This window comes from Chelonoidis abingdonii, chromosome 3 (genome assembly GCF_003597395.2).
Source record: "Chelonoidis abingdonii isolate Lonesome George chromosome 3, CheloAbing_2.0, whole genome shotgun sequence".
Taxonomy (NCBI): Eukaryota; Metazoa; Chordata; order Testudines; family Testudinidae; genus Chelonoidis; species Chelonoidis abingdonii.
Genome location: NC_133771.1, coordinates 32,099,557 through 32,123,360, shown reverse-complemented (window position 1 = coordinate 32,123,360; position 23,804 = coordinate 32,099,557). Strand labels below are relative to the sequence as shown.

At 46.0% G+C, this 23,804-nt stretch overlaps 1 protein-coding gene across 2 annotated transcripts in view; it reads left to right on the top strand.

Annotated features, from left to right (window-relative positions):
• GRHL1 (grainyhead like transcription factor 1) overlaps positions 1 to 6,553 on the top strand; it is an 85,795-nt gene extending 79,242 nt beyond the window's left edge. For both annotated transcript variants that reach the window (XM_075063682.1, XM_032779727.2), the window contains exons 15-16: positions 1,471 to 1,535; positions 4,275 to 6,553. In XM_075063682.1, coding sequence (XP_074919783.1) covers positions 1,471 to 1,535; positions 4,275 to 4,389 — 180 coding nt within the window. In that variant the 3' untranslated portion in view covers positions 4,390 to 6,553. The remainder of the gene's footprint in view (positions 1 to 1,470; positions 1,536 to 4,274) is intronic.
• The last annotated feature ends 17,251 nt before the right edge of the window (positions 6,554 to 23,804 follow it).

Genomic DNA, 23,804 nt, shown 5'->3' with positions numbered 1-23,804 from the left:
ACCAAGCCTTTTCACAGTCCACTGTCGTCGCTGGTGGGCCATCCTCCCTGTCTGGCTTTTTCTATTGTTATACCTGAGTTGTTAGAAGTGGGCGTCACCCAAAGTAGCATAGTTGAAATACAAACGCATAGTCAATATTCTTAACTTCAGATACAGAAATGATACAGGCATACAAATTGGATAATTACATTCAGTTAATTATAAGCTTTTCAATGATATCTTACAAGACTCACTCAGTTACGTCATAGTCATATCCTAAGTGTGTTTTCATGAAGAATATGGAGTGAAACATCGCAGGTTACGTAATGGAGTATAGGAGTTTGTGTTTTAAGGCATCTGAAATTTCACTTCAGCCTCCAGATGTGCGTAATTAAAGTTATGAAAAGATGCTGAAAACTTTAAAAATCACCCCTTAAGATCATGTCACCGAGTTTGGCAAGGACAAATTTCACATGGATGGTGATGTGCTGTACTGTTTGCGGCAAGGCTGTAGATTACGTTCAAAGGCAGACAGTTGTAGAACACATGGAAAGTGTTAAACATAAACAGAAAAACGAAAACGAGACTGAACAGCAGGGCCATTGACAATAGTAAAATAAGGAAAAAGAAAATATCTTATAGAGCTGGAAGGGACCCTGAAAGGTCATAAAGTCCAACCCCTTGCCTTCACTAGCAGGACCAAGTACTGATTTTGCCCTAGATCCCTAAGTGGCCCCCTCAAGGAGTAAGCTCACAGCCCTAGGTTTAGCAGGCCAATGCTCAAACCACTGAGCTGTCCCTCCCCCTTGAAACAATGCACTGTAACTGGATCATTCCAGCATTTTACAAGTGTAAATATATCAATACAACATTGTGTTCAACTGGTACCTGTGTGTGTGTGTGTGTGTATATATATATATTGTGGCTAGGGAAACTAAAGTTTGGCATTTCATTTTACTTGCAGAAAAATGAGGGTTTTTATCAGAGAATTTTATTTATTTTTTATCACGGAAAACTAAGATCTCTGGTGAGCGATGTCCGTTTTCTTTAAGGCCTGTTCTGCCATACATAAAGCCACCATGATGTGGAACCCAGTTACCATCTGATAGAGGCAGTCGTGGTTAGAACATGATTCAGTTGTTTACTGAAATCAGAGGGTTTGCTCAGTCGTGAGAACAATTTTATTTAATTGTTTAAATATGGATGGTTTGAAAAATTTGACCAGGAACTTTAAAGTGAAAATAAGAAAATTAAGCATTGAAACTGATTGCATTCCTGTCCTAGTAATTAATCCACTGGTAAACTGGAAATAATCATTAAAAATTGTCATGTCCTGTTGATTGGATTACTTTTTAGGAATGTCAGTGTCAGTCTTGCAAGGCAGGGGTTTTGTTTGATTTACATCATTGTGTCATGCATCTGAGTAAAAGTGAAATACAAAGTGGCCTACAGTCTCCCTGATTTAGGGACTGTTTTCTTTTTATGTTCTAGATATCTGACAAGTATGATGTTCCTTTTGATAAAATTGGAAAAATCTTCAAGAAATGTAAAAAAGGGTGAGTATGTCTTAAGCAGCATCTACCGCAGCTTTCCAAAGAAAGGGTGATATCTTGCATTATTGTCTGGCCCTTAGGGAAAAAAATACACATTATGAACTCCCTGCATGTACACATGCTCCCTTCATACACAACACAGATGCTAAATCTGTTCCAAAATTCATAGATTGATTGATTACAAGACCAGTAGGGACCATTCTGATCATCTAGTCCGACCTCCTGCATAACACAGATGACAGTACTTCCCTGAATTGATTCCTGTTTGAACTAGAGCAGATCTTTTTTTAGGAAAACACCAGTGTTGATTTAAAAATGGCTACTGATGGAGAATCCACTACTGCCTTTAATTCCCTCACTTTGTTTTAAACTAAACAAAAACAAAAAATCCCTCCACTTTTATTTCTAGTCTGAATTTGTCTAGTTTCAGCTTCCAGCCATTGGATCTTGTTTATATTTCTGTCTGCTAGATTGAAGAGCCCTCTATTATCAAAATTATAATCTGTTCCCTATGTAGGTATTTACAGACTGTAATCAACTCTCTCCTTATCTTTCTCTTTAAGGTAAATATACTGAGCTCCTTGAGTCTTTCACTGTAAGGTTAAGGCATATTTTCCACCCCTTTAATATTCACATGGCTCTTCTCTGAGCCCTCTCCAAATATTTATCCTCTTCTCTTGAATTGTGGACACCAGAACTAGACACCATATTCAATCCTTAAATTTTGCATGCCTTTAAAATGTGCTGTAAAGAGCTTTCCTCCTATGAGTCAAAGGACTAAAGCAGAACTGCCTAGGAAAGCTGTGAATTGAAAGTGTGCTTTGCTAACCAAAGGCAGGTCAATTTAGACAGGCATCTGTATCCATAAAGACCATTTCAGGAAAAGAGGAAGTGATCTGATGTGTCCAGATTGCAACAACTGAACTGCAATCCCTGTTGTGTTTGTTTTTTGTCACATCTGTAATTGTAAGGTTGCGTGCAGTGTTGTAGCTGTGTTAATTGGCCATTTCACCTTGAATGGTCCCTTGAAATGTGTGTTCGCTACTTTTGCTAAACAGCCTGTTCCTCCTTGTATTTAGCTGTGACACTCTGGGTATGACTACACAGCAAAGAAAAACCCACAGCTGGCTTGTGCCAGCTGACGTGGGCTGGCAGGCTCAGGCTTTGGGGCTGTTTCACTGCGATATAGACTTCTGGGCTCGGGCCTGGGCCTGCAGGGTCCTAGAGTCTGTGCTCCAGCTCAAACTCTGATGTCTACATAGCAGTGAAAGAGCCTCACAAGCCATGTCAGCTGACATGATGTCTAGTTGCTGTGTAGACATACGCTCTGAGTACTTTTCCCAGACACGAGGAGGATCTTGGTGAGGCAGACAAGCTTTTGAGCTACACAAACAGAAGTTGCTCCAATAAAAAATACTGCCTCACCCACCTTATCTCTATATTTGTTAGGTGTCCAGCTGAACCAGTTCAGAGCTTTGTGAACTGTCCATGTGTCCTGAAACTGATTTCAAAGATTGTGGGTCAGGAGTGCTGTGTTGAGAAAAGGTTTTCCCATCCCATGAAAACCTTCAAGATTTCAAAAAAATTCCTGTTCTGCTGTGGGACAAACCTCAGACCTTTTGATATTTTCTGCAAAAATATAGAGGATGCGCCTCAGAATAACCAAAGCCCACTTGGTTATGGGACTTGCCTGGGATGCCTCAAGCATCCTGATTCAGAGCAGGGACTTGTACCTGGGTCTGCTGCATCCCAGGTGAGTGCCCTATCCTCCAGGCTATTCTGGGATGGGGTCTGTCTCTGTCTCTCCTGTTGGAGTTGTTCCACTTTTTGTATAAACAAACATTCATTGGGACAGAAAGTGAGAGACTGACTCTCTGGCCCAGTGCTTAGGGCATTCACCTGGGATGTGAGACCCCGGTCCAAGTCCCTGCACCAGTGAATATTTATTTATACAAAGTGGAATCGGGAGAACCAGGCCCAAGAGCATGCTTTGTCTATGCGTCTTGCATTCAGGTGAGTGTCACAACCAAGCATGTGTGTGAGAGAGACTCTCTCCCAGCTCTGTTTGTCATTTTTTAAATCATTCTCCTCCCTCCCCCCCCCGCCCCGCAGCTCTTTCAAATTGTGGACAATGGTTTGTAAGTGTGATTTGAAGCCGCAGCAGCAACAGCAACTTTTGAAGCAGATTAGATCAGTTAAACCAGTGGTTCTCAACCTTTCCAGACCACTGTACCCCTTTCAGGAGCCTGATTTGTCTTCCATACCCCAAGTTTCACCTTACTTAAAATCTGTTTGCTTACAAAATCAGACATAAAAATACAATCGTGTCACAGCACACTATTGCTGAAAAATTAGCTTACGTTCCCATTTTTACTGTATAATTATAAAATCAATAGGAATATAAATATTGTACTTACATTTCAGTGTATAATATATAGAGCAATATAAACAAGTCATTGTCTGTGTGAAATTTTAGTTTGTACTGACTTTGCTAGTGCTTTTTCTGTAGCCTGTTGTAAAACTAGGAAAATAGCTAGATGAGTTGATGTACATGTGTCCCTGGATGAGAACCACTGAGTTAAATCATGATAGGAGATGAATTGTCAAAGAGGGGTAGCAGAGATCCCAAGTTATTTCTGGGCAGTCCAGAGGTGTTCTCTTAGCTTTAAATTAGCAACACTTAATGCATTTCTGGGAACTTCTGCACTTTAAACGGTAATACTTACCAGCCTTACTTCCTAGGATCCTGATCAACATGGATGACAATATTGTGAAGCACTATTCGAATGAAGACACCTTCCAGCTACAGATTGAAGAGGCTGGAGGATCTTACAAGCTCACTCTCACTGAGATCTAAAACCAAAGCCATCAGACCTCTGTGGATTTTAAATGAAGGTCTCAGATGAACATTTTTCTGTAATTTAGTCTGCCCAGTAAAACACTAATCACTTTCTCTAGAAGAAACCCAGGGGGTGAGTTTTTCCAGGGATCGTAGCAGTGTTTGTTTAGCAAAGTTGCTACAGTCACGTTTCTGTTCTTCCATAAGGACAAAACAATACTCATTAACTCAGTGCACTTGAAATGAGTGAACAAAGATATCAGGAATTAAATAATATTTATGTACAAAAACATTAGCAAATGGGAATGGGGAGAGAAGCCTTGAAATAGTGGTGATATTCTAACTTCTATTTATCTATTAAATATTCATATGAGCCTATCAGCTAATGGTGTCTTATTGGACTGCTCTCTGCTGGATGCAGCTGCACAACTCCCATTCATGCTAATGGGAGCTGCAGGTGGATATGGGAGACTAGACTCAATAATGTTTACTGCTGAACAGGGCATGTTGCTGAAATCACTTGTATAATTTTGGGGGGAATGTAAAACTGCCTTGTTCATGAAGAACTTACCTAAGTTACTTTGTGAACTCATTTGTCATGAAGCTGTATTGTATGTAAGTGCAATATATTTTTGAAGGTTTGTAAATGTGTATATATGAATCATATATAATATATATAAAAATATGGTGTTCGTGTGTATATACAGTGAATATATGCAATGAAGCCTCCCTAAAAGGATACTATATACAGGCAAACAGTTATTTAAAAACCTAGTATGTGCCAAACCTGAACGCACATTGTATAGCATGCACAGAGATGACTTGTTTAAAGAGGATTTTCCTAAACAGAAGGAGTGATGCCTACTATACAGCAGACCTCTCTGTACAGTGAGGTGTGGTGAGTTTATTTGGCAGTATACAACACTAGCTTAAGTTCTACAATGGCTGTTACACAATCTCACTACAGGTACAGAGTATGAGTATTCTCAGTCTTGAACCTGAGAGGAGCTGTGGGCTTTGCTTCCGGGGGATACGCCAACCTCTTGGGTTTATGAAGAAGTTTTCCCTATGGCCAGCTATTCTGTAACTGCCTGCTCCAGGATTTCCCATACCACCTTCTGAATCTGGTGCTGGCTACTGTCAGAGACAAGTTATTGGACTAGATGGGCCACTACGCTGATTCAGTCTGGCAGTCCCTATGATCCTGAGAACTTGATCCTGCTGGTGAATAGAGAAGGATTGAGAGATTAAGGCCCAAACCACCAATAGGGCCATGGAGCACAATGCTCGCAATCCAAGAAGGTGTAGGGGGAGTGGGTCCTACAGGCTGTCAAGCAGACCATGCTCAGTGTTCATCATGAAGCATCGAGCCTGTATCTTCAAGAGGAGAAACTGAAAAGTGGCTGCCTGTGACCGAAACACTGTTAAATATTAAAATATTTAATATTAAATATTTAAAATTGCTGCTATGCATTGTATCATAGCCTTTACTCTGACTATTCCCCTGTCTTCCAGCACCAGGCCTGCTTCCCCTCCATTATTCCTCAGTGATCAATTTGGTGCAGGGATAGAGATCTGTTGACCTACCGAGCACTCCATATTCCATGCTGTGTGAAAATCTCTCTGTACAGGTGTTCAGCAAACAGTGAGTGAGTGCTCAGTGCTTTTTCAGACTGCAGATGGCCTGTAGGACTGAACCCTGGAAAAGAAACATGCCTGTAATGCCGTGGGCATATTGATGAGACTAAGCACATCCGGTTTTAAGGAAAAAACAGAAGTCTGCTGTACTCCGTTTCTCTGAATTTACTGCAATTTGGGCTTTGATTTATGAATTCATGGGGGAAATGTTACTGTGGCGAAAGAATTCTTATACACTCACGTAGAAGTGGAAGTTTTTTATTACAGAATCAGTCTAGGGCTTGCGAAGTAGATTTAGATCATTTATAGACGTAGACTTGATATGAATGTTATTTCTTATCACTGTTATCTTAATGAAGTATGTGACTGAAATTAGTGAGTGTTTTCCACTATAAAATACTCTGGGAAATGGTTCTTGTAATGATAGCAACGTTGTATGTTTTATCAAACTGGAGTTTTTGGTCTTGCCTACTGTTTTTTTTAATTGTATAATTGAAGAGGTATTTTAAACCAAAGCTATTAAATTTTATATGTCCATTTCTAATTCTGACTCTCTCTCATGTAATTAACAAACTTTAGCCTCCTTTCTGCAATTTTAAAACAAAACCAACCAAAAAAACTCAACCTTGCTGCCTCATTTCTCTTAGATACCAACCAACAGAGGCGCCCTTTGCTTTGTTTTTATGTCCTCATAGCAAACACCAAAACTATGTTAATATTAATTGGTTTCAAGCCAAATAGACCACTTGAGAGAGAGTGTATGTGTGCGCGTACGCGTACATATTTTGGCAGTTATTAAGGTAAGGGATCATTGGGCGGCTCCACTGAAATTAATGGCAAAACTCCCATTTGTTTCAATAGAGTCAGGATTTCATCCATTGTTCTTCTAACGACTATGGAGTTCTGCTGTCACTAGTATTCTAGTTCTTTCATTGAACTGAGAGGTTTAAAAAAAGTTCAGATGTTTCTTTCAGTATTGCCTTCTTGCCATATAGGAAGCATTTTCTAAACTCTCTGCCTGTCCCTGAAGGCAATATGTACTTTAAAAAAAAACAAAACAAAAAACGGGAAGAGTTGCTGCATCATAAGCACCAATTTGCATAGCCTGATTGCACTTTGGTAAACACAGTTGGCTCATAGTTTACAGTTTGGTATCTCTGACAATGTAATTCTGTCCAGCTGGAGACTTTACAGCCCAGTAGCCCTGAATGGAACACTAGGCATTAGCAGTCCTGCCAGTTCTCAAGGGATCAGTCTCTCCCTGCTTTTAGCTGGAACTGGGTACCAAGGGCTTTCCTAGGGGAGCTGACAGAAGCCTGTGTAGAGTTACAGTTAAGTAGCTGAATGTACAGTTAAGTAGCTGAATGAGTGGATCCTTCTTTATCTTGTCCAGGGGAGAATTAAACCCAAGGGTCTTTTTTTTGCAGGGGTGGTGGAGTTATTTATTTATTTTAGTGCTAGTGAAAAGTGCCAGACTGCAGGCTGGAATGTGAAGATCTCTGCGTAGCCACAGAAGAGGTACAGTCTGGGGGACGGCAACACAAGCCTCCCCCACCTTGACCTGCCACACTTCTCAGCCTATAGCGACTCTGCTGATTCTACTAATGAAGGTGCCGGTTGGGGGGAGGATTTGGCTTTTGTAACATGAGCACCTGACCTGTCCCTGGTGAGCATCAAGCTCCTATCACAATCTGCTGGGGTGAATACAAACTTGCTCAGTGCTTGTTTCAGACAAGGTGAGCGCAGAGGCAAAAGGCTCTATACCCTACTGTCACTCCCCCAAATGCACCTCTCCCCCAGTCTCTCCTTCTTTTGGACTCTTACAGTGTCTCCAGTTCTTGTCCGCACTTACCTTGCTGTGTGTTTCCTCCCAGTGCTGCTGCAGTGAAGGCTATTTGTAAAGAATGCTCCTGTTTCTCTGTGTAGTACTGGGGGGGCCTTGCGAAATTACCAATTTTTTAAATATATAAACAGCAGCTTTGAGAGAAGCTGGAATGCTGCCGGTGCTTCAGTCGCTCTTGGGGAGGCAGCTGACTTTTCTCTGGTAACCTGTTTACTTGTTTGGAAGATATTTTACTTCTTTACAGCCAGGGTCCCTCTTCCCCATGGCTACTAGGTTAAGCGCATCTGTAGCAGAATTGGAACTCAGCACTTTCTCCTAGTGGAAAAGAGGCTCCTGGCCACACAGGGCTCTCATTGGGGAGGAGCAGTATAGCTGGCAGAATGTCTCCAGTAGTGTCAGGATTACTTGTATCCCTGCCCCCTTAAGGGCAGGGCCACCTCCAGCACCAGCGAACAAAGCAGGTGCTTGGGGCGGCAAATGGGAAGGGGCGGCACGTCTGGGTCTTCGGCAGCGGGTCCCTAAGTCGCTCTCGGACCGAAGAACCCGCTGCCGAGGAATGAAGCGGCACAGGTTTTTTTCCTCTTCCTTCACTGCTTGGGGCAGCAAAAAAGCCTGAGCCAGCCCTGCTTAAGCACCAGTGGATCAGCGTCTCTGGCCCTGACCTGCTGCATTCTGGGGCATAGTAAGACCGTACAGCGAGAGAGTGTGTGTGTGTGTGTGTGTGTGTGTGTGTGTACACAAGCATGTTGGGGGGATGCAGAGTCATGAAACCCTGCATGCACCAGGGTTGAGCCAATTTGCATTGGTTCCATTGCAAACCAGTCCTCAGTGGCTGAGGGATGGGCTTGCCTGCAGTGATGTGCCCAGTTTGTGAAGACTGCAACTGCTCTGTGTGGGGGAACTGAGCAGTTCAGTGGATTGATAGTGGAAGCAGAGCCTTTCATCTAAGGTGACTAGATCAAATTCAGCCTATGGTGGTGGTGTCCAAAACTTACCATGTAATGGCTTTGGCCTTCATGAAATAGGTTGGATCTCAGGACCCATTTGAAAAAAACCAAACCAAACAACCACAGTTGGAACTGTTAATGAACCAACTCTTGTGAGAGTGTTATGGAAAAGCTGACACTGCTATTGCCTGTGTTCTTTTTGTGTGTCATTTCATTCTTCAAAGATGTCAGTCTGGCAGTTTGTTCACTCTTTCTCTAATGGGGGGGAAAAAAAGTTTGGTTGTGGGGCTAATCCTCTTACCTGCAAAGGAGAGGCCTGATGGAGGTAAATCAACGCCTGGAGTTTCAGAATGTGTATTTTTGAACTGGTCAGTCTACAGCAGGATCTGAGTTACCTCTCGGAGAGGTGACCCTGAGCTTTATAACAGAGGGTTGGCTGCTGCTTTGACTTCAATCTATTTTATTTTTTTTAAATGTCAAATCTGAATTCTAAATTTGCCCTAGAGACTGTCAGGCTCTTGGCAGAAAGGTCACAGTGACAGCTCTTTCCCTGGCCTGGTCATTTAGATGCATCACTTATGGTGCAGTGAAAGGTAATTCAGGTCTTTTAAATTTTATTTTGGGTAATTTAAATATTTGCCTTCAGCATTTTTGTGGTTTCTTGTTTGCACAGGGCTATATTTCCATTGTCTGATTTCTTTGCCTGTGCACACAGTTTGTGAATTGATGGCATGCTCAGTAGATTAAGCTTGATTTGTTTTGCAATATATAAAATATGCCCATCGCAGTCTCTGGGTGCGTGTACAAATATACCAAAGAAAACAATCCGGTGCCCAATGTCCACTGTACTGAACTCCAATACTCCTCCTCTATCATCTGAATCAACAGATGAGCTGTGCTCTGCCCTGTAGGTCAACGAACTTAGGCTTCTGTTTGACCAACATGTTGAAGGAAAAAAACTATAGAGTAGAGGGTCCTGCACTGAGATTGAATGGGAGTTAGGGTAACCAGACAGCAAATGTGAAAAACCGGGACAGGGGTTATGTGAGGGATGGGGGAGTAATAGGAACCTATATAAGAAAAAGACCCAAAAATCAGGACTGTCACTAAAAAATCAGAACATCTGGTCACCCTAGTTGGATTTCACAGCTAGCTGATCTCAACTGCCATGATGTTACAGAAGGGAGAGGCAATCTGAAAGGAATCAAGGACCCAAATCACCTGGGGCTTATGCATCTTGATTTGCACCTGGAAGCTAGTGCTGGCTTTGAATAGCAGGTGTAATGCATGGTCTATGACTAACTCTAGCCCTGTCACCACAGGTGGCGGGGGGGAGGGGTGCAGCACCATGTGCCCCACAGTTAGCTGCCCTGGGAGCTGCCAGGTTGGCTGAGGGATCTGACTCCAGTCATTTCAACAGAGTTCCATCCACTTGTGCCAGTAGTAATTCTAGCTCCAAATGTATAAAGGCAAGAGAACTCCATGCAAACCCAAGTGCTACACTAGGAAGTGCAGGGTGTTCCCAGTCCCTCCAGCTGGACCGCTCCATGGAAAAGGTAGGTGTTCAGGCATCTGAGTGAGGAGAGTAGTGGGACTGCGTGTACATTCTCTGGGAGGTTGTTCCAAGTAGGTAGGGTGGTGGGAAAGAAGGTGCAAGTCTAGAATGGATGGAGACACGGAGTGTTCAGAAGAGAGACTGACAAAGCCCATACATATCTCCAGCCACAACTACCCAGAAGAGTTACTTGAGCCCTTGGATTGTGGTCACCTGTTGGGGTGGGGGGAGGGAGGAGATGGGGGAGAGTTTGTACCCAAGAATGCGGTGGCTTACCTGTCTGTCACCACAGAGCTAGGAGTACTACCTTGGGCTCTGGCTCGAAAGGCCGGCTACAGATGAGGATATTGTTGGGATTCTCCCAGCACTATGCCATCTTTAATTTTACTCTTTATTTAAAAAAAAGAATTGCATGGACCTTGCAAACAATAATAAATAAAGTCCAGTAGATGACTCCTGGGGCCAGGTGGGTCTCTAGGCTCTCTATGGCTTAACTTCCCTTCAAAGACACTGTAATAATTCTTTGTGCTAACAGGCTTGGTGATGTCTTAACTCCAAAGTTCTCAAACAGGGGCATAGCCACGGGTGGGCCTGAGTGGACTGCAGCTTAGCATCCAGGCCCACCCAAATGTGAGCAGGGGTGCAGCTGAAATCCAGAAGAGAGCTATGCACCTTCTCTTCAGAAAGCTGCGCTCCAGCAGCTCTATGTGTGTGCTCAGCTTGGCAGGTGAAGCCCTGTACCCGGGGGCAGGGAGTCGCTGAGCTAGCAGACTCTGTCATTGCCCTTCCGCTCCTAGCTACACCACTGTCTCAAAGCTCTTTAGAAGGACTGGATCATTGGCTAGACGTGACAGCGAGCAACTGACAGAGCTGGGCATAGAACCCAGGTGTCCTGATTCCCAGCCCCCTGCTCAAACCATTTGACCCTACTTCCCCTGTTGGTCACATTCCGTACCGGTCACAGGAAATGTACATATCAGTCACAGGGAAGAAGGACTGATTTAGACATGTTGTTCCAAAAGCCCCTGCCATGACCAAGGTAAGGTCAGTGCCCCAAGACCAAAAGTAAATCATTAAAACAGCCATGAGAACAAATGCTGAAAAGCTCTTGCCTTTTACCTGAGCCCTCGTATCACCAGATTTATCAGGTGCTTGGTTCATTTCCCCCCTCTGGGACATCTCTATCTGTTTTCCTGCAGTTCAGCTTTGGCAACAGCCAGCTGCTTAGAGGCGATGTGCAAACAGCCTGAGTCAACACGCTTTCTCCTAGGGGAGCTCCAAGGGCTGAAACACCCTCTCGCATGGCTCCTTGTTTGGAGTGATTTAAAGAGCCAAATGCGTTTTCATGTATTGTGGTTTCAGCCAAACGCTTCTGAGCTTTGTGCGGATTCAGAGCTGGCTCTTGGCTTGAACTGTTTCTGCTTTCCTGGCATTAGGCTGTACCTGTTGTGCTTTGTGGGAAGGGTCAAGCGGCCCAGTTAGCTGTTGGCTGCCACCCTGCCTGATCATGCAGAAGGAGTGTGTTTTCCTGGGGGTTGTAGGGATGGCGTGAATGGACTGGCTGGTTGCCCATTGTTAGGGTTGAAAGCTGCTGATTCAGTGTTGTTTGGCCACAAGTTGGGGTGAGAGGCTGTGACATAGCTGCAGTGTGGTTTTCTTCCCTTTCTTTGTCCCCAGTCAGCCTCTTCTCATGCAGGCTCTCTGTTCCCCTTATTCATTCTGCTGCTTTGACTGCAGAGATCAGACTCTTAGATCTGGAAAAACTCCAGTGATGTAATAACCAGTTATGAAGAATCTCTTGTGTGTATTTAATTACCTCCTTGGAGCTACCTGCTGTCACCGCTCCTATCTCCTAGCATTGCTGTTGTCTGCCACTACCCAGCTCCTCCTTGCCCCCCCACCCTTCATCACTGCTGGCTCTCCTCCCCGCCCCCCTCATGCCTGGGGACTTTGACCTGTGTGCTAATGAGCGCACTTGCCTCTTGCTTTCTCTCACAACCCTACCCATTCGATTTCCTGCCCTGGATCAACTCCAGTGCTCACTGCAAGGGCCACTCCCTCAAGCCTGGCTTTGCCAGCAAGAGACACATAGGTAAACAAGCAGTCCTATGATCTTAACTGCAGCCCTTGCTCTCCTTTCATCAGTTGCCACTTACAAGGTTATGTCTAAACCCAGACTCCAAACTCTTCAGGGCAGGGAATGTGTCACTTCGGCACTGCAGAGCGCCCAGCGGTGGATAAATAAGACACAATAATGATGTCTGTGTTGCTGTTTTTTTTTCTCTCTGCTCCTTTCCGAGATGAAGGGTTGTTTATGCCTCACCCGTCTCTTGCAATGTCACTCAGTTTTGGCCAGCTTTTTCAAAGGCTGGCCCTAGGCACTCCCGGAAGATATGGGAGCATTCATGCAAGGGAAGGCACAAATGAGCTGTATGGGATGATTTAGTTGGGGTTGGTTGGTCCTGCTTTGGGCTGGGTGTTGGACTAGATGACCTCCTGAGGTCTCTTTCAACCCAAATCTTCTATGAGTCTATATAGATGCCATGTTCCAAAGGGCAGACTGGATCATGCTTATGTCCATGTGTGAGCCACTGTGCCTGATGCACAGAGGAGATGAGTCAGTTACAGCTCTGAGCTGTAGAGCCCGGCTCTTTAGCTTAACCTCAAGCAAGTTGTGTCTTTAGCTGTAGAGGTCTCTGATTCCATCCCCAGTGTTGGCTGAGAGGGTGTCTCTTGCACACGCATGCTAATCCACAGGCATGTCAGAGAAAGAGTCAAGCAGGCAAACTCTATCTGCAGAGCAGTGAGCCTTTAGGGAATCCCTGACTTGGACGTACCTGTCTAGTTGTGCTAAGCCCAGCCCATGCACACTATATTTATTCAGGTTGTTAGGAGAAATGTGCAACCTATATTTACAAATGCAAATGAGGAAGAGGAGGGGAATGACGGATGGAAGAGATGCTGGTGCCTGGAGAACTGGCTGCATAGATACACTTTTTCAGAACAGGCAGGAGCAAGTGTTTCAGAGACTGGTACAGAGACTGTGAAGAGCTAATGACCTGGTACTTCAGGCCCAGCATAGTCCTGCAATACAAATAATGGTCAGGACTGTTAGGGCCTGGCCCCACCACTCAGCTGGCCCTAAATCTCTTCAGGGTATGCATTAAGATCTGTCTTTCATTAGTCCTAGGCTTTTCATTGGCCAATTCCCCCACAGCCATCTTCTTGGGGTTGCCAGGTAAGGCTTCTCCTTCCCTAAGGAGACTTTAGGTGGTGGGGGTGGGGGAGCTGGCAAGAGTCCCACTAGTGAGCTATGCCATTCCCCTTCTTCAGCCTCTGCTGCTGCCTTCTGCACAATGAATCCCAGAAACCCCTGCAAGGGTCTCTGCTCCCTGATGCTCGGGGAGAGGTGGGGAGGGAAGACATTGCAGGAGCTCGTTCCCAAGAAGACCCAGAGGAAGGAAGATAGAGGCCTAATGGTGAGAGGATGGGTCGGGGGAGAGCAAGTTCAGCGGGGCATGGTACATGAGGCTGCAGCAGGGAGTAGGTGGAACAGCTTCCAAAAGCAGAAGTTTGGGCCTGTTCTCATGGACTTTTGATCTTGAGCCCCAAACCTGGCAGACATTCTGCTCATATCAGTGGATGACAGTGACGTGATCAGTACAATGCAGCATTAGTATCTCGTATAAAAAACCTAATGAGACCCAGGCAGAGAGGGCACCAAATGATAACCAGTTTAATTACATGTATGAAAGGTGTAGGGTGCATGCCACAAAGGATATTCTGGGCCTGGTGAAATCTTGGCACTATTGAAATATATTTACGATAGGGCAATGTACTAAAGCCAGATGCAATTGTTTATTACAAGAGAGGGTTGAAAACTGGAATTTCAACATTTGTTTTCATCCTGAATCAGGGCAAAAACTTCAAGCAGTGAATGTTTTGTGCTGTTCCGAGTGGAGACATTACTGAACCATTGGGAGCTTTATTTTGGCTCAGTTTGACACTCATCTGCATTCACCTGAATGGCTGCAGTGCCTCATGGGAGTTACAGTGCAGCCGGTACCTTAGCGTGACTCTGTGTTCATCTGTGAGCCAGGCTCTTCCACTGACCCATGTAGGAGATGTGGGTGGGTGTCTCCTGCAGGCTGCTTGAGTGGGACCCAAGCCTTGGTCTTTGGATGCTGTAAGTCATTGGAGTCTGAACAGCAGCCGGCCACTGCCCCAGTCTTGTGGGTTCCTAGGCACACTCCTGGAGGGCAGACACATTGCGCGCCCAACTTTGAGCCCACTATCCAGCTGCTTAGCTGGACCATTTAGACTCCCCCTCTCCTTAAACACACCCTCTCCCAGGGTGTCTCTGCTGCATATGGGGGGGTGCTTCCCAACACGGCTTCCCAAGCACTAGCTCAAGCTCTGCTCGCCATCCTTGTAAGATGGTTGCGGTCCCCTTGCTGTCTGTCAGAGAGGGAGGCCACACCCTTTCACTGCAGTGCTCCTAGCGTGACTCTCTTCTGGGGGGGAATTAGCTGACAGTTATGATCAATAAGTCTATGCCTGCAGTCCAGGCCAGGCAACAATTGAGTCTGAGAGCCCGGCTCTCAGCCGGAGCAAGACAGCACACTGTTAATGCTTATGGCCCACAGGCGGGCGGGGCAGCAATAAGTCTATAAGTGCCACTCTCTCAATCAGGGCGCGAGCATAATCAGTTAATGGCTCTGGCTTGCAGGCAGGCAAAGCAGTAGGCAGTCTCTGGTGAGAGAGCCAGTTAAACCATCTGGTGTCCTAGCTCAGGCAGGTATCAAAGCAATGCTGGCCTCCTGGCCTAAAGGTGGGAAGGCTGCCATTCCTGATGGTGGGGTGGCAGGAGGTGGTAGGGGGACACAGGCCCACCCACTCCACTATGTCCCAGCCCAGGGCGCTAACAGTGGCAAAGTGGTCTGCCGCTGGGTCAGTAGGGAAATCTGGCTGCAACACGTTGGCCGATTTACAGTGATTAATGCAGCCAAACCCTATTCAGCTTCCCTGGGCTCCTTCCAACACTCCCAGTCCAGGGGTATCTGGGTTGTCATCAGCCTCGCTGGGATAAACAGTGAGTGGCAGCCCCAACAGCTCCTCGGTGTCCCAGGGTCTGGCAGCTCCGGCAGTCCCTCCGGGTTTCTGGCAGTATAGCAGCCTCTGTCAGGTCTGGACTCCGGCAACCGGGGGGAGATGTTTGGCTCCTCTGAGAGCCACTGAGCTGCAAGGCCAGCCTTTTATAGTTTCAGTTCCTGCCCTGTACCAGCGGATATCCTGGTTCTGACCATCAAGGGACGGTCGCCTCTCCATCCATCAGAGAGGGACAGCACGCCCTCTAGCTACAGTCCTCTGTTCTTGTGTTTTCTTAGTTAAACCCCTCCCAGTTATCTGGCTGCTTTCTTTGTTCTGTGTTTGGGAACTTTCCACTGCTCTGAAAACTACACCCCACTCAGAGGGTATGGGCAATATTGTTGTTTCTCAGGATGTGGTCACATCTTAGTGACCAGGGGAGAGAGCAATCAGATGTGGAGCTGGGATGGAGCAGTTGGGAGTGGCTGGGTAAGAAGACTGGGGACAAGGACTCATGGTACTGGGAAGTGGGAGTGGCTGGGACAGGATAGTGGGACTGGGCTGCAAAGCTTGAGGAGTGGCGATTGGGACCAGTAAGCAAGGAGAATGCAACTGTGATGAGGAACCAGGGATTGGAGAGACACAGGACTAGAATGGGGACAGGTTGGAATCGATGGGGCAGAAGAAGTCAAGCTTGGGTGGAAGAGGCAGAAGAATCTGAGCCATAGAGCACACGTCCCTCTAGAGCCTGGAATGGAACCTGAGATTCCCAAGTCTCAGTCTGAACACAGCTAGCTCAACTGTTTCATGATGTCTTCCACCTACAATGAATACACCCATCTCTGTGTTTGTCTTGGACCTGGTTGTGCCTCTAGATAAGAAGCTCCAGGGGGCAGAGGAAGTACAGTACAGTACACTACAACTGCAGAATGTTGTGTGGCCATAGCTCGATACACGAACAGTTATGTTACAAGTGACCTATTAAGGTTGCAACATCAAGCACTCAAAAACTAGGCAATGGCAGAATTAAGGTTGGGTGCTTTTGAAATGTTACCCCTTGTCTACATTAGGGCTTTTTCAGCTACATTGGCGCAGCTGACTTGGTGCAGACTTTTAGTAGGTGCATTACACTGGCATAAGCCACTTTTTATACCAGTGCAACTCATCAGCACTATGCAAGAGCTTTGCACGAGTGCAGCTACGGTGGTACAGAAAAACCAAAACCAAGACCCAGTGTGCACGAGAGAGAGAGAGAGCAGCTTGGCCAAATGTGGTTTCAAGGGAGTATTGGATAGGAGGTGGGGGTGGTCGTGGTTGTGAGGTTGTTCCAAACATGGTGCGGGGTACTAAAGAAGATGAAAGGCTGGAAGTCAAAAAGGGAGGGACAAACAGAGCAGTCAGGAGAGAGTCTGAGTATAAGGAGTAAGAGCTGGAGGAAATGGGATGAAGGAAGAATCAGAGGTGGTGGTAGTGCCAGGAAGATGAGAATGGTGAGCTTGAACATGATGCAGAAAAAGAGCCAGTGAAAGGATTTGAAGGAAGGTGTGATGGTCTTAGTTTCGCTCTGAATTTACTTGAATTTGTAGGCTTAAATCAGAGCACTGAAATTATAGTTATTGGTGTTATGTTTTAATGCTCAGATATTAAACTGGTGGCCTGGCTGAGCTGTAAAGATGCATCCAAACACACTTCCCAGTTTCTAGGCAGCCTTTGAGAACTGCCTAAGTCTCCCTTTAGAGCCCATCAGCATGGCTTTTCTCAGCCAAAGATTCACTGTTGGAGAATATGACACATTTCCTCCCGTGCTTTCAGGGCTGAACCATTTCCCCATGAACTCTGAAGAATTCTTGCTCCTATCACCCTGGATATTAACTAGAAATGGGTCCAAGCCACAAAGTCTGGATCCAAAGTGCTAGTGAGTTTGGATCCAGGGTTTTAATTTGGGCCCTCTCTGTTCCTTCTTTTTTTTCCCTTCCAAATTTCTATGTATTAGGCAGAAACACAAAGAGCCAGGAAAGAAAGTGTTTTTTTTATATGATATCAACTGGTTTTACTTACAGATTTGATTAAAACCAAACCGAACAAATGAGAGGAAAAAAAACAAACAGGGAGGGAGAAGCAGCCCAAGTAACGGTATGTGACTAGGATAAGCCAATTGGTGGAAAACAGCTTCTTTCACTCCTGGGAACTCTTTCAAGCTATTGCACTTTTCTCCTGGCTGCATACCAAAGTAATTAGAAAGTGTCTCATGCAACATGTAAGGAAGATATTGGACATATTGCTGGGCTTGAGAGTTTTATTTTTGTAATGAGAACAGAACAGTCACATTTCGCTATGAAGAACACAGACTACAAGAAAGCCAAAATGGCAGAAAACGAGGCTTTTAGAAGAATTCTATACTATTGACTCTGCTGAGGTTTTGTACTTGGCCTATTCCCCAACCATGCAATGTATATACATAGGAGTCTAGTTGTGTTGCACTGAGCCCCACTGGCACCAATGGGGCTCTGCCTATGCCAGGCACTTTGTAAGTTGGGTGCCTGAGGCTGTCAAAAAAAAAAACCAAACAAAAAACCCAAACTCTCACAATTTCCACTCCCCCTCTCCAACAAACAAAAACTGCCAAAAACTGCAGGAAACTTCAGCGTGCTCCCAAGGGGTTTTATTGTGGCACCTGTAAAATCAAACCAGCTTAATTTAACATAAACCACATCTCAGACCAAACTCAGCCTTCCCTGAGAATCCCACGCTCCAGTTACTGATTAGTCTGGGGAGTGGGCCTATCACAGAAGGCAGCATTATAACATAGTCCTTCTTTCCCTTTTCTCTTCTAGCACTGTGGTTCCCAGCCTTTGGGGATAGCCAAGAAAATCTCTTATCATTTATATAGCACAGTACAGCCTGACTACACCAGTGCAACTCTGTTCACTTCCATGGCACTGAAGGGGTGTAACTGAGAAGAGAGTTTACTTCTGTATCTTCAAAGCCCTGTAAAAGCATCACCTAAGCAAGCCTTCACAATAGCCCCATGTGAGAGGGAAGTAAGATGTATTTCCTGCATGGGAGGAAGGCTAAACTTTTCAAACGTGGGGCCCTAAATTCATGTTTTAGGCACCTAGATAAATTGCCTGATTTTGACATGCTGAGCACCCACGGCTGCCGTTGACTTTGGGTGCTCAACGCTTCAATCAGGTGCATAAACATGGATTTAGGTGACTATCTTTAGGCCGCCCCTGTGCTTGAAAATTTTGGCTCAAGGAACTTGTTCTAGGCCAGAGGTGAGTCAGTGACAAGGGCAGGTGTTTGTGGTACCTAGTCCCATGCACAATCCACTAATACGTGCTGCCTCTCTGCTGAATCACCTTGCCAGATCCCAAACCGGCACAAATTGGCATAGCTCCTCTGAATTAAATGGGCCAGATCTCAAGCTGGTGTAAATTGGCACAGTGATGCTGAAGTCAATGGAGTTGATCCTCAGCATAGCTCCACTGAAATTAGCTGTTGATCTGGCCCCAGGGCCGGTGCAACCATTTAGGCGAACTAGGCGGTTGCCTAGGGCGCTAAGATTTGGGGGCACCAAAAAGTGGCGCCCCCCAAAAAATTTTTAAATGGTTGCAGTCGCTGCTGCTGGAGGGGTTGAGCTGCCGGCAGCAGCAGCTGCCTGCAGCCGGCAGCCCAAGGTGTCCCCTGGGTCAGGGCGCTGCCGTGGCAGCCCAGGGCGCCACCCCCAGCCCCGTCAGGAAGCCCTCGGGGTCAGCGCGCCGCTGCCACAGCTGGGCAGCCCAGGGCGCCCCCCCGGGGTCAGGGCACCCCGCCCCCCGGTCAGGGAGCCGCCCAGAGCCGGAGCTTTCCCTGGGGCGCCAGCATTAGGGGGGGGCGGCATTTTGCCGAGGGGGCGGCAGGCGGCTCCGGTGGAGGTGCCGCAGTCGTATCTGCAGATGGTCTGCCTATCCCGTGGCTCCGGTGGACCTGCCGCAGGCATGCCTGAGGCAGCTCTGCCAAAGCCGCGAGACCCGTGCGCGGGGCGGCGAAATGGCCCGGTGCCTAGGGCGCCAGAAACCCTAGCACCGGTCCTGTCTGGCCCAATTTGTAATAGTTTACCTGCCTAAGCCGTACCAACCAGTGCCCACCATTCAGTTTCTATCAGTGGCACATGAGCTATTCCAAACCTCAGCCTGGGATCAGTTTGTGTTCTGCTGCAAATTAGATCATTCACTGAATGGGAGGCATGTAATGGTGGGGGCCAAGATTCACCATTTTTGTAGGGGAGGGAGACCACCTAGTGCAGGGGTGGCCAACCTGAGTCCGAGAAGGAGCCAGAATTTACCAATGTACATTGCCAAAGAGCCACAGTAATACGTTAGCTCCCCCTCAGCTCCCCTGCCACTCCCAGCGCCTCTCACCCACTGGCAGCTCTGCCAATCACCCTTCTCTCACCATCAGCTGTTTTGTGGCATGCAGGAGGCTCGAGGGGGAGGGGGAGGAGCGAGGGCACAGCAGGCTCAGGGGAGGGGGCAGGAAGGAGTGGAGCGGGGGCAGGGCCTGTGCCAAAGCCAGGGGTTGAGCAGTGAGCACCCCCTGGCACACTGGAAAGTTGGCGCCTGTAGCTCCAGCCCCGGAGTCGGTGCCTATGCAAGGAGCTGCATATTAACTTCTGAAGAGCTGCATGTGGCTCCAGAGCCACAGGTTGGCCACCCCTGGCCTAGTGTATCAGCCACAAAAGCCTGCAGTTCCAGTTTCTAAACAACAGGAAATCTCTGCTCTGGCACCCATCCCTGGGTAACGTCGGGTGGGCATATAATAGTTACATTACATCAGAAATAAATAATACCCCTGCAATCTGATAGAACAAACAGGTCTTTTGAAACCAAACCCCCTTTTTAAGTGGTGGTGGTGGAAAAATTAAGTTTTTGTTTTGTTCATGTCACTCAAGTCCCAGTGCTGCAGGTGCTGAATTAGTCCCACTCCAGCACAGGCAGAATGTAGCCCGTTTTATGTTTACATTAAGTATCCAGATGCTGGGCTGTATGTTTGACCCGTTTTTCAAGACAACACCTCGTAGAACGTACTGCACATATTTGCAGAGCTGAGAACCTCGAGCCTGCTGACTTCACTTCCAAAGCCTGCCAGTTATCATTCAAAACCACCTTCCCTTTCTTAAGAGACAGCCTTCCCTGTTCTCAGGTTCATTTCTACTTGGCTGCTATTGAGACAGCATGGCTGCTCAGCATTTTGCTTTGACCTTTCCCCTACTTTCAAGCTGTAGACTCAGTACATTTGCTTTAGTAGCATTTACAGGAGTCACATGTCACATTTTGACCTGTGACCCCTTTATTTGTAACTGTCTCGTGTCTGCATCTGGAAAGTTTAGCGTGGAGTGCCTGAGCTATCCAATAAACCTGTCAGCCAGTATAGTTTTCCTATTTCAGCCTGCAGAGTAATTCATTCCATGTTTCCTGTAACTATGTTATGAAAATAGTAGGATCATTCTTGCATATGCTGCTCGTTGGTTTTGAGATGTAACTTGAAGTCACCAAGCAAAATGCAAAGTCGAGCCAAGGTAATAAATATTGCAGTAGATGCTGTTCAGAATAATGGATTACAACAGCAGTTCTCAAACTTTAGCAGCCCAAGGACCCCCATTTTGATTTTAAAAGTTTTTGTGGACCTCAAGCCAGCTTCTAATTTTCCCCGGGAGTGCTCAACCTCCACTCAGTCCCAGGCTCTGCCCTGCCCCCACTCCATCCCTTCCCCCACGGCCCCACCCCACCTCTTCCCACCTTGATTAATTTCTGTGCTTTATTTTCAGAGGTGAAGTGAAAGCCCACATACACCTCATGTAAGAGCACCATGCAAAAAAACCTCATTTGATGGTGTCAGGTTTGTGTGGTCAGTGAATGAATGATGTCATAAATAATCCCATCCTGACGCCTGGCACCTGGCAACTGTGTGACAAAATGGAGATAACAGTGCTGCACTAAGGGGATGCCATGTTTCCAGAACATGTTTCCCCACAGCATTTACTATGCCCCCTGGTTGCAAGGAGAAGGGGAAGATCCCGGAAGAAATGTTAACCACTTCAAGGTGGAGGAAAAAGCAAAGGGTATGAAAAAGCCAACACTGCAAACTAGCTGTGTGGCATATCGCTAACCATGTTGAGTCCTGACCGTGATCACTTGGTGATCCCCAGGGGAGCTCCGCCCAGCTCATTATTTTTTATTGTTTCTCCTGGACTATTTTGCAAGCTGATTTGGGCTGTCAAATAGTAACTCATCTTGTGACTCAGAGGCCACATACCTCTTTTGCTCTGGTTGGGGATTGGTTCTGCCTTGAGCAGGGGGTTGGACTAGATGATCTCCTGAGGTCCCTTCCAACCCTGATATTCTATGATTCCATGATTCTGTGCAGTCTTCATGGATGTGAAGGCCAGAAGGGGCCATTCTGATTACGGAGGCTGACCAACTGCATAACACAAGCCATAGATTTCATGCAATAGTTCCTACATCTTATTCTCATTGACATCAGGAGAAAGACATGGTGTGGCCTGCAGCAGGGATTCTCAACCTGTGCTCCAGAGAGCACTCCCATGTGGTGTGTAGAGCTATCTGTCACAGTTCTTATTCTTCAAAGTGACTCTTCCTGCTAGCTGTAGCCTAGTCCAAAGCTTGGAGATCCTGCTTCTGATAATGTCCCTCACATTCAGAAACACCTTACTCCACAAGTGAGCTCACTGATAACGCGACACTAGTAATGTAAGGAACTTATGAGTAAGAGTATCAATATCTGGCCCATGTGGTTTACAGATGCTCTTCTGACCAAAGAAATACCTTGCTTGGTTGCTGCCCATCTCCTTTGGCAATGTGTTGAGTGGTTTGATGATTACATTTCTCACTTTAAAATTGAGTGTGGATAGGAACCACAAGCACCCAAAAAAGATAGAACCATGAGAAATTAGAGTGGAGGGAACTACATATAACAAAGGAGACACGGTGCTTGCATATGTCAAGTCCTGTATCCAGGGAGAGGAAGTGAGGTGGATGTAACCCATCATATTAAACTGCATTGTTGTTGTTTTTTAAATTTATCTTTTTGTAATATTGTCCTCATATCACGTTTTCATGTAACCAACAGTTGCCAGGGTGCTGGTGTGGAATCAGAAGCTAGGAAATCTGTCAGAATATCTGTCTATTGTGAGTTAGTGCATATAAAAATAATGTTGTACAGGGAAGTAGTGCAAAAAGCACCATTTATGGTTTTACAGTATGTACTGACCCCCTCTACAAATGATCCAGGCCCAGTGCTTTCAGACAATAAGAAGAATTTTCTCATCTCTTCACTGAGGTTTCTGAGAACCAAGCTGAAGTGGATCTTTTGATTCGTATAGATTGTTACCCCTTTTGACCTGTGTCGTTAGCCAAATTTGTGGTCTTGGGGTTATGTCTTTTAAGAGGAGAAAAATGATCATGGAGTTAGGTATGTCTTTGATGCAATCCTGTTTATGTACAAAGAATGCACATAAAGTCTTGTTCACCTAAACACAGTAGGACTCAAACAGGACACAGGTTCTTTGCTCACAGTTCCAAGTCTCTTTCCAGTCAGCACTCTTCCCAAAAGCTCTCCCTCTCATAGCTTTTTCTAGGAGTCACATTATAAGTGCTTCTCTGGGTGTGTGTCAGGCTTCCTTGCTGCCTCCTGTGTGTGCTTCTGTAGTGCTTCTGCTTGCTCGCTCACTCTCTGTCACACCTGCAATCAAATCAAATCCCCTGCACCTATGTTTTTTAATCAGATGCCTGGGAAATGCCATTACCCAGGCTTGCTTATGCACTGGTCCTTAGGTGGTAGTTTTCCATTGTGTTAGCTTTCCCTAAACAAAAGGGCATTTAATTATTCCCTCATTTTAGCCAGAAAGGAAGGTGCCTATCATGCCCAACATGCTTCAATGAGGCAGTGTGATGCCCCCAACCCTCAGCATTACAATTCGAACCCTATTGTTTTGAACAAGCTGGGTGAAACCACTGTTAGTGAGGCAAGGAGGAGGTTAATATGGCCACAGCAAGCTTGCTCTGCAATAATATGATGTAGTAGATGTGAAGTTTGAATTGGGATAAATCAACGTTTTTGAGCATATCTGGCTTTTGCCCAAGCACTCCTAAGAAAAATCTGACAGAGTTGTATATTGGAGATGTAACAATGAAGTAAACGTGCCCCGGGGGCAGGTTGTATGGGCAGGAGTCGGCTCAATGCTATCCAAAGAGACTCTGAGATTAATGCAGCCAAGCACCAGAAGCAGTAAATAGTCACAGAGTTTATTATTTTTAAACTGCAATGCATCAGTGTTAGCAGGCAGGTTTGGTGGTCACTA